The sequence below is a fragment of the Balaenoptera acutorostrata genome, chromosome 16 (assembly GCF_949987535.1).
Source record: "Balaenoptera acutorostrata chromosome 16, mBalAcu1.1, whole genome shotgun sequence".
Lineage (NCBI taxonomy): Eukaryota > Metazoa > Chordata > Mammalia > Artiodactyla > Balaenopteridae > Balaenoptera > Balaenoptera acutorostrata.
In genome coordinates, this window is record NC_080079.1 from 15,417,961 (window position 1) to 15,432,303 (window position 14,343).

The 14,343-nt window shown below is 33.5% G+C and overlaps 1 protein-coding gene across 1 annotated transcript in view; it reads right to left on the reverse strand.

Moving 5' to 3' along the window:
• Positions 1–14,343, reverse strand: part of ATRNL1 (attractin like 1) — a 706,302-nt gene that overhangs the window by 452,599 nt on the left and 239,360 nt on the right. The window contains exon 22 of the mRNA XM_007173145.3: positions 617–711. Coding sequence (XP_007173207.2) covers positions 617–711 — 95 coding nt within the window. The remainder of the gene's footprint in view (positions 1–616; positions 712–14,343) is intronic.

The window sequence follows — 14,343 nt, forward strand, 5'->3', positions numbered from 1 at the left end:
ACTAGATTTTGATTATTGCCCCCCCAAAATTACAATTATTTGACATGACAGAGGTGTTAGCTCATGCTATGTTTGTAATCATATTGTAATATATGCACATATTAAATCAGCATATTATACAGTTTAAACTTACACAATGTAATATGTCAATTACATCTCAATAAAAATAATTTTTTTAAAACCTAGCATTCATATAACTCAGATAAAACAGATGATTTAGAAAAAATATAATGAAAACTTACTACTATGTAACAGTATATTTTAAAAAAAAGAAAATATATATAAGATAGCCTATGTTTTGAAGCTTTGGGTTATATTTTCAAAAAGACCACTCCCAGTTTCAGAACATAATTAAAAGCATAAACACTGTTGTAAGCCTGAAAAATAACAGAAATAATGCATAAATTGTAGGACTGTTTACAAAATCTGAAATACCAAGCTCACAAATTCTCTGAATCACAAAGGTAACTAGGTCTTACGAAAAGAAATAATTAACAAGATTAGTCTTTCTACAAAAGCCCTACAGTGTGATAATTCTGAGAAGAGGTACAATTACACTGAAAGATGATGAAAAGCTGTATCCGTTGATATTTTAAAAGTTAAATTATCTTCTTACCTGTTCTGGGTTTGCTATGAAGTTTATGGCAGTATGGTGGCGATCATCTTCCTGTAATAAGCTGAATGTAAACTGATAATCAATCAAAAGGCTGTCTGTAGGGGAAAAAAAATACAATCCGGATATGTACTTTTAAAAATTGTTTGACAAACAAAAGTTAGGTGAAAATATATTGCATATCAGATTTGAAAATTATTATCATTAATTATTAGTGGCCTATTCAAGACTGGCAAAATATAAATCTTTGTTATCAAGCAACATAAAGCAAAATATAGATATGAAAGTAGTCCTAACTCTTCAAAATTCTATTACTTCTCTTGCTATTATAAAGGTTCTACAAACACTGTAGCCATTCTGGAAACTACACAAGAGAATAAAATAAAGTCATCCACAATCTTACAATCAGAGAAAAATACAGGTAACATTTTGGTGCATTTTATTCCAGTTATAATTCTGTAGATAGAAAGACAGGGAGACATTTTGGTATCCTAGTTTCATAAAATCAAAAGTCTTTGAAAACATGAATTTTAATAGCTAAATAATATTTCATCACATGCCATAATGCATTTACTTGGACCTATTATTGTAGTAATTTTTACTTTCAGCAGTTTTTAAATGACTCTGTGATAAGCATCATTCTACAAAAGTGACTCTTATTAACAATTGGTAAAAAGAATTCAGTGGTAAACATTTTTAAATTTTGTCCATGTATAATAATACTGAAACCAAGGTGAAACATTTAAATGTTATAGGTCATGAATAGCTTCACGTGTTATACAAAGGTGAAGTATTACTCATAATGTTAAACTGCCACCTTTTAAAAAATATTTCCATTTATTTAAATAGAAATGACTTCTATCTTTTGGATACATACCTTTCATGTTATCCCCTCAGCCATTAAACACTATTAAAATTAAAAGTAAAGATAGGAACAATATCACTGGATTTATTATCAAAGCATCATTCTTTATGTTGCTTACTTTATGCTTTATAAGATCCACCCTATATATTTCTTATATAATTTAGTGTAAGGCAACACTCTGTCTTTCTAAGAATTTATTATAGGCATACTTATCCGTGATAATGAGAACTATGTAATAGGTCACATTTCATCTGACTGCCAGAAAATGCAAGGCAAATTCAATGGGCCAGAGCTGTTCTAGGCACTGGAGATATAAAACAATAAAAGATACAGATTTCTGTCTTTATGCAATGTATATTCTATCAAATGGACGTTGAAAATTAATAAATAATTTGAGCATATAGTATAACATGACAATAAGTGTAAGAGTAATAAGCCAGTGAAGAGGAGAGAAATTTCTGTCCAGGTAGGAGTAGGCTTGCAACTTTGAAAAGGAACATTTAAAGATCAAAGGTAGTAAGAGAATAAACCATGGTGTTTACAAGAGAAAACGTAATCCAGGCAGAGGAAACAAGTACAAACGCCTCAACGAAAGAATGAGCCTTAACAGATTCTTGTGAAGAGGCTGCAGCAAGAATGCTAGCAAGAGGTGAAGGTAGAGACGGGAAGAGCAGTGGAGGTACTTGGAAGGTGTAACAAACAGGGTGAGCTAAATAAATAGATGTAGCATTTTACAGAAAGAAAGGTAACTTTTTTTGACCCAAGATGGAGCAAAAACGTCAGTATTAACTGAGACGGGTGAGAAGAATAGGTTCTATTTGTTGGGAGTGTGGAATAATTAGAAGCTTAGTTTCGAAGATGTTATGTCCGAGTTACTCATTGAATATATAAGGGATATGTTGAGCTCAGGAGTCTAGTGGATAACAATTTGGAAATCATCAGCATTTTTGATGGGATTTAAAGCCGTGAAGCCAAGGAATCACCAGTTGTAGATGGAGAAGAGGTTCAAGAGATGAGCCCTGAGGCAAACCACTGTTAAATAATCAGATCCTCAAAAGAAGCCTATAAAGGAGACTGAGAGGGCAACCTATGAGACAGGAAGAAAACCAGAATTTAGTGTCCAGGGAGCCAAAGAAATATAGTGTTTAGAATAGAGAATAGTGATCACCTTGGTCAATTGCAGCTGAGAAGGTTTTAGAAGTACAGCTGCAATATTAAGGAAAGATAACATCAAATCAGAATAAAGGGAAAACACCACTGAGAAAAAGTAAACATTTCAAATCTATTTTCCAAAGCTTGTCTGAATAATTATCTTTATTTTTTTCTAGCTTGAAACTAAGCATGAAGAAGTCAGGAGCCGACGGCCTTTAGGAGGTAGGGACTGGTGACTTGGGACACCTGAGCAGCTCTGGGTAGAGGCTGCAGTGTCCCAGGCCTATGGACATTCTTTTGCCTTTATGGACTCTCACCCTCAGCCACAGTCACCAAATTCTTGGCCAGGCATTCAAGTTTGAGTTCCCTATTGTTATTTATTAGAGTTGGAAGTACAAGGTCAGTACAATGTATATTATGTATGGTAATGATCAATCCAAATGTCATTTGGCCTAGAATATAAGCCTGAATCCTGGAACAAAATTAGTAGGAGCATTACTCAATTCAAGTAATATTATAAATTGAAGAGAGTTTAGAATTCTACATAAAATGTTTCCTTTTAAACCTGCTTAAAGTCTTCCAGAAGCCAACTGTACAATTTTCCACTTAACCAGGAGATACATTTCTCTCCCTAATTTTAAATATCATGTTGCTGTATTTTAGGGGGTTTGCAAATGAATAATTAACTGGCACTTAAAACATGTACCTTAATGCTGTAATTTACTCTGAACTTCTTAGCTAAGTAGGGTACAGAACATAAAACATTAAAATTTTAAATACACCCAAGTTTATGCAAATGTGCATCATTTGAAAATAAGTTTTTGTACTGCTTTAATGAACCACTTTATTATGGTATAAAAAAGAAAGTCATGTTTGACTATAAATCAACTCAAAAAACTTACTGAATTATTGACAAGTAAAAAGAAATGACAAAATAGCAGGAGGAGTAAGTGTGATAAAGTGAGGGAAGAGAGGCTCCTTTTTAAATTGGGAGAAAGAGCATGTTTTTATACTGCTTGTCATACATAAAATTTAGTAGAAAAGAAACAGTTGAGAAGAAAGGAGAGAGAAGAAATTTTAGAATAATGTCCTTGGGTAGGTAAAAGGCAGTGACCTCAAAACTCAAGGGATGACCCAGTCATAAGTTCCCTGGGTTTGTAGGGGTTTTATTTGTTTGTTTGTTTTTACTTCCTGTATATCTCTCCCCACCTGCGTGCTAGACCAGCAGTAATGTGGAAGCACCAACAAATTCATACCAAAACAAAAAACAAAAAAAAAGGAAGTCTTAAGAAAATCCTGCTGCTGAGATTACAGGGTGGAGCCCTGTAAACTGCACCCATCCTGCACTAAGGTTAGCAGAGGTGGAGCCTATGTTGCTGCAGGAAACATAGCAAAGTGTTAAGCTTTATTAAACTCACTGGTAGGTAAATAATTTTAAAATTTTATGTCCTACAAAGGTATATATACTACACATATGAAAATATATATACTATACTTTTCAGCATATTTTAAACTTTCATAGTCAAAAAAAAAGACAAACTGCATTGTGCATTTTTAAATATATTACTGACTAGAGACAATTATTTGAAAACTTTGTGAATAGAAAAAACACCAAAGATATATTTCAAAGCTTGAAGAAAACCATAAACACTATGTAAATCAATCCTCTGATTTCATAGACTCAGCCCTGAAGTTTGGAACAGCTGTAAATGATACAGCTGGCTCTTAAATATTCTGGCTAACAATCAGCAAACTACCTCTGATAAGTCCAGGGAAACTAGACACTGGCAATTAATTTCCCAATTGGATCTAAAAATGAAGCCTACAAATATGGGTAAATGGATATGAAGAAGAGCCACTCTTCTTTACACCTCTTTCACTTTTTTTTTTTTTTTAATATTTATTTATTTGTACTTTTTGGCTGCATCAGGTCTCAGCTGCAGCATGCGGGCTTCTCTCCAGCTGCAGTGTGTGGGCTTAGTTGCCCTGAGGCATGTGGGATCTTAGCTCCCCAACCAGGGATCGAACCCATGTCCCCTGCATTGGAAGGCGGACTCTTAACCACTGGACCTCCAGGGAAGACCCTCTTTCACTTTTTATATGAACTTGGTAGACCTTAAGGATAATATGAGGCTGTTCATACTTCTGGCTCCAAATGCTGATTGTATAAATGAAAAAAAAAATCATGAAAATAAAGAGAAAGGAAAAATTAACATCTTTTGTATTGTTATGTTAGTTTGACTTGCATAGTGAGAAACGAGAAAAATATTTTGTCAATAATAGAGTAAGTATATATAATTATTTAATATGAGTAAGGTGTTTAGTCATTTAAAATATCTATGCAGTATACACGAAAGGAAAAAGAAAATCTAAAAAAACCCCACATAATTAAAGATGAAAGATGAGATAATAACACTGAAGACTACAATAAAAAGAGAGTTAGGTAAGTTAAAAGTGTAAGAAACAAAACAAAAACAAAATGTAATACGGCAAAATTAAAAATAATGGATCAGAAAATAAAGGAATTAAAACATAATTCTGAACCAGTTCATGTAGGTCAAATCTGAAAAAGACTCCCAGAATAGAACAGAGATGAAAATCACTCAAGAGGAATATTAGACATAGAAATTTTCAACATATGCAGGGAAAATGTTGTTAAAAGCAGACAATCATAACAAATTGAAAAGAAGTACATATATGTTAAATATATGATAAAAAATCTGTTGAAGATTCAAACCTAAATGTTAAAAGGAAATGCCCTGCATAAAAAATAAAAAGAATCCAGTATTATTCATAATAGCCCCAAAGTAAAAACAACCCAAATGTCCATCCATTGGTGAATGGCAAACAAATGTGATATGTCCATACAATGGAATATTATTTGGCCATAAAGAAGAATGAAGTACTGATACCTGCTATAACATGGATGAACCTTGAAAACATTATGATAAATAAAAGAAGCCATCACAAAAACCACATATTCCATGACATCATTTATACGATACTTCAGAGTAGACAAGTCTTTAAAGAGAGAAAAAAGGTTGCCAAAGGCTAGGGGAAAGGAGAATGAGGAGTGACTGATAATGTGTACTGGGTTTCTCTTAGGAGTGAGGAAAATGTTATAAAATTAGATAGTGGTGATGTCTGCACAACCTTATGAAAATACTAAAAAAATCACTGAATGTATACTTTAAAAGGGTGAGACTTTAGGTATATGAATTATACCTCAATGAAGTTGTTATTTAAAAAATAGACATCCAGGCATATCCATATGGGCATGTGCACACATGCACACACACACACACACACATATTCATACAAACAAATTAGTTATTTAGAAAGCAAGATTAGGCAAGATGCTAGGCGATCTTGAGTAACATGTCAAAAGACAAGAAAGTGAAGCAATATTTTATGAAATATACATACTCAACCATCCTGTCTACATAGAAAAACAACATAATGATAATTCCAGATAAGCAAATGCCCTAAAATATAAGATCTACATACTCATCCTGAAAAAAAATTATTTATACAAATACTACAACTAAGAGACAAATACAGATATGGAAATAGCATAGCAAAAAGGTCTGGCAGTGAACAGATGACAGATTTCAAGTTAGAATAAAAGAAGAAAACAAAGTTAACCTTCTTATGTCTAAAATCAGATTGTTTACAAAGAAATATAACACAACTAAAAAGCTACTAAAATAATAAAAAATTTCAGTATGTGGCCAGATATAATATAAAAATATAAATACCTACAGTTCTTATTTGGGGGCTATTTTAACACAAAAAAACCACACCACCTTAATTGCCATAACTATATAGTCAGCCCTAATATCTAAGATCTCCAGACCACTTTCAATGTATATCCTCTGCTTATAATAAAGCTATCCTGAGAGTACAGAGTATTCGAGTCCTATAAGCCTTCTTGGAAACTGAACACAACGTAATTAATGCATAATTAAAGTACATGTGGAAATTGAAATCAAGAATGATGTCAAGAGAGATAATAGGCAGGTGAAAAAGTATTAAACAGATAGAAGATTAAATGGGGTGCACAGGATTTCAGTGCAAGGCAGCAACAAGGAGAGGTAAAATATTGCTTCAAAGGAGATGAAATTTTTGAGTGAGTAAAGAAAAGCGGTTATTTGTCAAACTCAAAGGAAGAAAGGTTGATACTATTTCTATGTCTAGATTCTAAGGGGTCGACACTGGGAAAGAAAAAACAGTCAACACTTCCCTTAGAGAAGAGTCACGTTTCAGGATACAACAAGTTTCTGTTAAAGCAAGATAGTAGAGTTTCAAAAAGAGAGTAAGAATATACTTGGTGGTTTAATTTAAAAAATAATAGCATTTTTTAAAGGAAGGAAAGATGAATGCCCCAGAACCAATAAGCATACTTAGCTCCCAGGTTCTTTCTAAACACCATTCTCCAATATAAGGAACCATGGCTTCTTGGAAAAATGGTTGATTACAGGGCTAGGGCTGGAAAGTACACCATGCGTCTGAAATTTCTTATAGTGTCAGAAAATAAGGAAGTACTCAGAGAATGATAGAGTCTTGCCAAAACAACAGAGGAGACAATTTGAGGGAGTTCCCAATGGCCAAATCTAGAGCAATTTCAGCTGTAAAATAAATAATAATAGTAATTTATCATAAGCCACAATATGTGTGTGTGTGTATCTCCATGGGTCCATACTGATAAATACAAATAAGTGAATAAACAAATAAATGAAGGAGAAGAGACAGCTCTTCCTTATAGTTAATAAATGTAGAGGAAACAGAAGAAATAACAGAATAGAAAATCACCATTTGGCAAGAACATCTATGTATGGTAAAAATAGTGGGTGATAGTATGGTGAGAAATAGGACATTTACATAATTTCAAAGAATTTCCCCATAATACACTCACTAAATACAATAAAAACAGTAACTTTAGAGTGGAAAAACTGGTAGACATTGTGCATTAACAAGTGACCAAAAACAACACCACCAATAATGGAACAAATTGATATCATATGCTTCCCGACAGGATGCACTGAGAAAAACACACATCACTTTTGTGGTATCCTTACTAAAAATGCATAACCTGAATTTCATCATGAAAAAACATCAGACAAAACCAAATTGAGGGATATTCTATAAAATAACTGTCCAACACTATCCAAGGGTCAAAGTCATAAAAAAAAAGTGCACATTTTTTGTAAATCTGAAATTATTTCACATGGAACATTTTAAAAGAGCTTTTAAAAAAGCTGCCTGTATGTCCTCAAGTTTCATTCATGTCATATATTACAGTATTTCCATTCAACCGTCAGTGAACATTTAAGCTATTTTTACATCTTGACTCTATTAAACAGTGTGGCAATGAACACTGTAATGCTATTATCTCTTCAAGATCCTGATTTCAACTCTTTTGGATAAACACCCAGAATGATATTGCTGGAGCTAAGTGAAATAAAACAGTCACAGAAGGACAAATACTGCATAATTCTACTCATATGAGGTATCTAAAATAATCAAGCCCATAAAATTAGAGAGTAGCAAGATGGTTGCCATGGGCTGAGACGAGGGGGAAAATAGGAGTTGATAATCAACAGACATAAAGTCGCAATTATGCAAGGTGAATAAAAATTTGTTGAGGGTAGATTTCATGTCAAAAATAAGATAATTTTTATTTGATTTTAAAACTGCCAATATGGAAAAAACAATGAATAAAATTAATTTAAAGGTATGATATGCTGGTAGTTACAAGAGAACAGATGACACACCTAAAGATATTAAGGACAAATTAAGGAAAAATAATTCTGAGAAATATTTCCTTTGTCATGCCATGTTTGGAAAAGAAATAAATACACTAAAAATGTATATTAGCTTCTTATTGCTGCTGTTACAAATTACCAGAAACTTAGTGGCTTAAAGCAACATGAATTTATTCTCTTATAGTTCTGTAAGTCTGAAGTCCAAACGAGTCTTACAGGGTAAAACCAGAGTGTTAGGGGTGGTTCCTTCTGGAGGATATTCAAAAAGAATCCACTTCCTGCCTCTTCCAGCTTCTGAAGACCTCTCATTCTTTAGCTCATGACCCCGTCCCTCCTCTCTTTCCAACCTCTTCCTTCCATCATCACAGTTCCCACTACTGTAGTCAAATCTCCCTCTGTACCTTTTCAGAAGAACACATGTAATTACACTGGGTCCACCAGAATAATCCAGGAAAATCTCATCTCAAAATCTTTAATTGAATCATATCTGAAAATCCCCTTTTACCATTTACGGTAATATATTCACAAGTTTCAGGAATTAGGATGTGGACTTCTTTGGAGGGAGAGGCCATTATTCAGCCTACCACAGTGTCATTACATAGATAAAAGACTGGGAAAATATCTGATACAATGTTACCAATAATTTTCTCTGGATAGAAGGATTTCAGTGATTTTTAATTTGTCTTTTTGTCTATTTCTTCTCTAGAATGAAACACACATTACTTCCATAACTGGGGCCAAAAAGGGGGAAATTTGTTAAAAGAAGTGTTCAGAGAACTTTTTTCTTTTGATCCTTGATCTTTACTGTGTTTTTCACATGACTTACACTTACATGTTAAGAAATTAGATTTATATGGTTGTATATCTTTCCAGAAATGGCATATCTAATTCCTAATTCACTTATTTCTTAGGTATAGACAAATAAAAACATGTAAAATAATTAGTCTCTCTGCCTAGTCTTCTCTGGCTAGAGCAAACCAAGGGTGAAGTTCCAATATGCAACAGCAGACTTTTTTAGGTAGTTCAGTCAATACTTGACTAGCAGTCCTGGAGCAAAAAAAAAAAAAAAAAAAAAAAGTGGCTGCTATTTACCACAAAGAATTAATAACAAATTATATACAAAATCAAGCTCATGAGTAAGACACAGACAGCATGTTAAAAGGAGTTTAAGCAAATAAAACATCAAGAGAAAAGATTTTAACATGCACAAAATGTTTTAAAAGGTCAGATATTCCAGCAAACTAATGATTAATTGCAAAGTGATGACTAAAAATTTATACATAGAAAAAGACATTTTGAAAGAGAACTTGAACTATGAAGAAAGTTTCTGAGTACATTACATATGGGGGTGATGAAGAGCAAATGGTGAATATTTGTTTTACTCTTTTAACAAAAGCTATATAAAATAATGTATTTTTAAGAAAATAGTAACCAGTGATAAAAACCATCAAACATATTGGAACTATCTATATATCTGAGGTCTAAGAAGGCAAACATGCCAGGATCACAAGTGAAATCAACCTTGACTTGTGTATGCTGTATCAATGCACTGTTCATACAAATTTCAGAAATTCTTAATTTGAATATTTTGAGAAAGGAACTGAGGCCTAATGATTTGCTTTTTTACCAGTGAATATTGTATTTTACTTTTAATTTAGCATTATGCACAGTATTTAAGGAGAACTCAACTGTAATCTCCCATTTACCAACTGGGTTATCATATGCAGGTTAACTAACCTCAGTGAGATTCAATGGTACAATGAGGATAAAACTGCCTACCTCATAGGATTGCTCTGTGGGTTAAACATAATTGTGTTCGTATGTATTTGGCTTGACTGTCTCACAAAATAAAGGCATTCAATAAATATTATTTCACTTTCATTATTCACTATGTTGGCTCTGAATTAATTCTAAAAGATTTCAAAAGTCAAACAGATTCTCATATGCGTATTTATATAGAGTTTTATATTTGTTCATAAATATATGAGTTCATGATCATGTATTCAGCCATCCTGAGGGGTGTGAAAAGGATGCATATAGACTTTGACAACAACATCAAGAATTCAAATATGTTTTAAACAATGGCATACGTATAAGTACATGCATTTGCCAACTTAGACAATTGTTTATTAAATGATAAAACTTATGTTAATATGAGTTCAAGTATACTCACAGTCTAAATGTATCACAGTCATATTTAAAATGTAGCTGCAGGAACAATGCCTCAGAAAATGAACTAAAATGATCCTTTCATGCTCTATTGCCCTCACCAAGCTGTTTGACATACTGCAAGCAGCCTGATTATTTTAAAATTAAAATTTAACATTTTACTCTCCTCTTAACATCCTTCAATGGCTTCTCATTTTTCTTAAGATTTTTCTTAAGTCCTTACATGTCCTATAAAGCACTACATGATTTGACCCTTCATATCTCACACACCTCATCCCCTAACCCCCTTCACCTAGTTGTGTGTGTTAAAGTATTAGTATATCATATACCATGTTCTTTCCAGCCACTGACCTTTGTGCAAGCTGTCCCCGCTGATTCTACTCCTTCCCATACTCACACCATCACCACTACGCTACCAAGTCATCTTTCACATCAAAGCTCCACTATTCTCTTGCTTCACCCACTTCTACTCCCGGGTCCACAAATTAGGTCAAGCTCTCTTGTAATCTCTTGTAATATATTCCCAAAGCATCTATAATTCTCATTCAGAGTTCTTATGACAATCATATCTAGGTAACTATATAACGAGTTTAATATCTATCTTCCCTACAACCTTATAAGCTTCAATGGAGCAGAACACGTTTTGTTCTCTGTAATATCCCCAGAGTCCAACAAAGTAGTTAGTCAATAAACATATGTTGAGTGAATAAACAAAAGTGAGTCAATTCCAACAACTGACAGTCTCTCCAAGCACTAACAGTATAGCTCTTAAGTAAGTAAAAATTAAGGAGAAAAAATATGTCATCCTTGTGCATATTAAATGAAATAATATTAAATTGTTTCACACATAATATTCAATAAATACAATATTTCCTTGCTTGCTGAACAGTACTATCCATGCTTACAATTATTAATTAAGAATTTCTATTGAACTTGAAACATTTAGAATAATTGCAAAGGCAAAATCTGTTGCAGGAATTTTGCAAGTTGAACACTTGCTAGATATAATATCACAGAAAGAGCACAGAACCTTTGTTATTAACCACACTCTGAGTGACTCATCGTGTGGCCTAGGATAAACACTTCAACCCATGGAGTCTTACTTTTTTCATCAATGAATAAAAGAGGATGGACCATGACCACCAATGCCTCTATGTCAATGATTCTAATTTACGGGTTTTCATATAATATACCATGATCTCTTCAGAAGCCACCTTCCTTTGCTTCATAGTATCTCCAAGTAGCTAAACTTTCCATTATTCTGCAATGACATATGGAAAACTGCTTAAATTTTATTTGTAGCAAATATTCCACAGGCTAAGTAGAAAAACAAAGATTGAAACTCATTTGTATTTAAATCAATGGCTGGTGCTTAAAGCTGTACTACTTTATGTAAATAAATTAAAAAATAATGTAAAGCAACTTTTACTTGATAACGTATAACATGATCTCCAAACATTTTTGGTCAAACACCCTATCAATAAAAATACTTGCCCATACAGCCACAATACATGTGTATTCATTCATTTGTTAGTAATTTACATGTGTACTCCAGTATATATTTCCTGAAAGCCTTCCTAGGAGCCACAGGCTTTTCTAAGTATAGGTTCCAACAACAGAAGGTCTTGGGTTCACAGATTTTCTTTCTAATGAGTAAAGAAAACCCACATTCAAGTAAACAAATAAACAAGTGAGATAATTTCATTTCAGTGTATTAGGATGGAAAAAAAAAGTTACTGTAATACCTAAGGGAGTCTATTTTAAGTAAGAGTTGACTATTAGTTAGAGATGGAGTATTTGAGGCAGAAAAATAGTAAATACAAAAGCCACAATCTAAGGCAAAGTCTGGGATATTTTAGAACAAGCAGATTAAGTCATTCAGAACTTTTGTAAAAATAAAATGACTGCCATATAAATTCCCAAATGTTCAGGAATCTAATCCTGACCTCTATTTTGTCAATTGATTCCTATACCAGAATAGGAACCAGTACAGTTAGAGTTACCCTATGTCTGAATATCTATCAGGTGGGAGTTTCTCACTAATCTTCCTTTTCACAATTTTACTGAATATTCTAAAAGTGCAGCATATAAAATAAACTTTAAGATAATTTATTCTATGCATACCCTTCAAAATATTGAACTGAATGAATTCTAATTAGAACTGCATACAATTTATATATCAATTTTGGTAAGCATATTTTCATATGAAGACTTCATTTGAGAAAATAGTTTAAATTTTTAATTATTTAGGCCCTGTTTTCATTTCCTTTAACATGATGTTTTTACTTTATTCATATAAAAACAACGCTTAGGTTAAATATACTGCGAATTTTTGTTGCTCTAGTTTTATTACCTGTGGTTGAGAGTGAGTGGTATAGATCCAGAGGTGGGTATAGACCCAGGCTGCCTGGATTGAAACTGGCTTTGACATTTCCTAGCCGTGCGATCTTATACAAATGAATTAAACTTTCTCTGCCTCTTTTCCCTCAAATTAAAAAATGGCAATAATAAGCATACCTTAAAAAACTAAAAATAGAACTACCATATGACCCGGCAGTCCCACTACTGGGCAAGTACCCTGAGAAAACCATAATTCAAAAAGAGTCATGTACCACAATGTTCACTGCAGCACTATTTACAATAGCCAGGACATGGAAGCAACCTAAATGTCCACTGACAGATGAATGGATAAAGAAGATGTGGCACACATATACAATGGAATATTACTCAGCCATAAAAAGGAATGAAATTGAGTTATCTGAAATGAGGTGGATGGACCTGGCGTCTGTCACAGAGAGTGAAGTAAGTCAGAAAGAGAAAAACAAATACCGTATGCTAACGCATATATATGGAATCTAAAAAACGGTACGGATGAACCTAGTGGCGGGGTAGGAATAAAGACGCAGTCGTAGAGAACGGACTTGAGGATGCAGAGTGGGGGGAAGGGAAGCTGGGACAAAGTGAGAGAGTAGCATTGACATATATACGCTACCGAATGTAAAATGGATGGCTAGTAGGAAGCTGCTGCATAGCACAGGGAGGTCAGCTCGGTGCTTTGTGATGACCTAGAGGGGTGGGATAGGGAGGGTGGGAGGGAGGCTCAAGAGGGAGGGGATACGGGGATATATGTATACATATAGCTGATTCACTTTGTTGTACAGCAGAAACTAACACAACATTGTAAAGCAATTATACTCCAATAAAGATGAAAAAAAATAACCATACCCTTCTCATTTGAGGATTAAACAAGCTAATAAATGTAAAAAGCTTAAAATAGCCTGGCACAGTAAGTGCTCAATAAAGTTTAACTAGTATTATCATTATTTTAAAATCAGGTGGTTTTCCAGTCTTATTTAATAAATGATCCTAAATAATGAGCTATATATCTGTGGAAAAAAGTTGTTCACAATAGGAATATTATATATGCTATTACTTCTTTTATGTAAAATCATTCTCAGGACATAATTTATTTAGAAAGACATGCATTCAGCATTTCCCAAGAAAAAGAGGAAATTCTCTTCCAAGGAGGAGCCACTCAGCAGTGGACCTGAAGAGGCTGCTGCCTGCAAGAGCAGCGGCTCCAAGAAAAAGAAAAAGCTCCGAAAGCTGCCCCAGGGAAGTTAGAATGGACATTTCCCTAGTAGGGCATAACTTGCAGAGATATTTCCCAACCCATCCCCTATAGCCCAATAAAAATAAAAACAAATTCACAAGTCAAAAAAAAAAAAAAAAAGAAAAGCACATTCAACATCATCATACAAATAAGGAGCTATCAACCC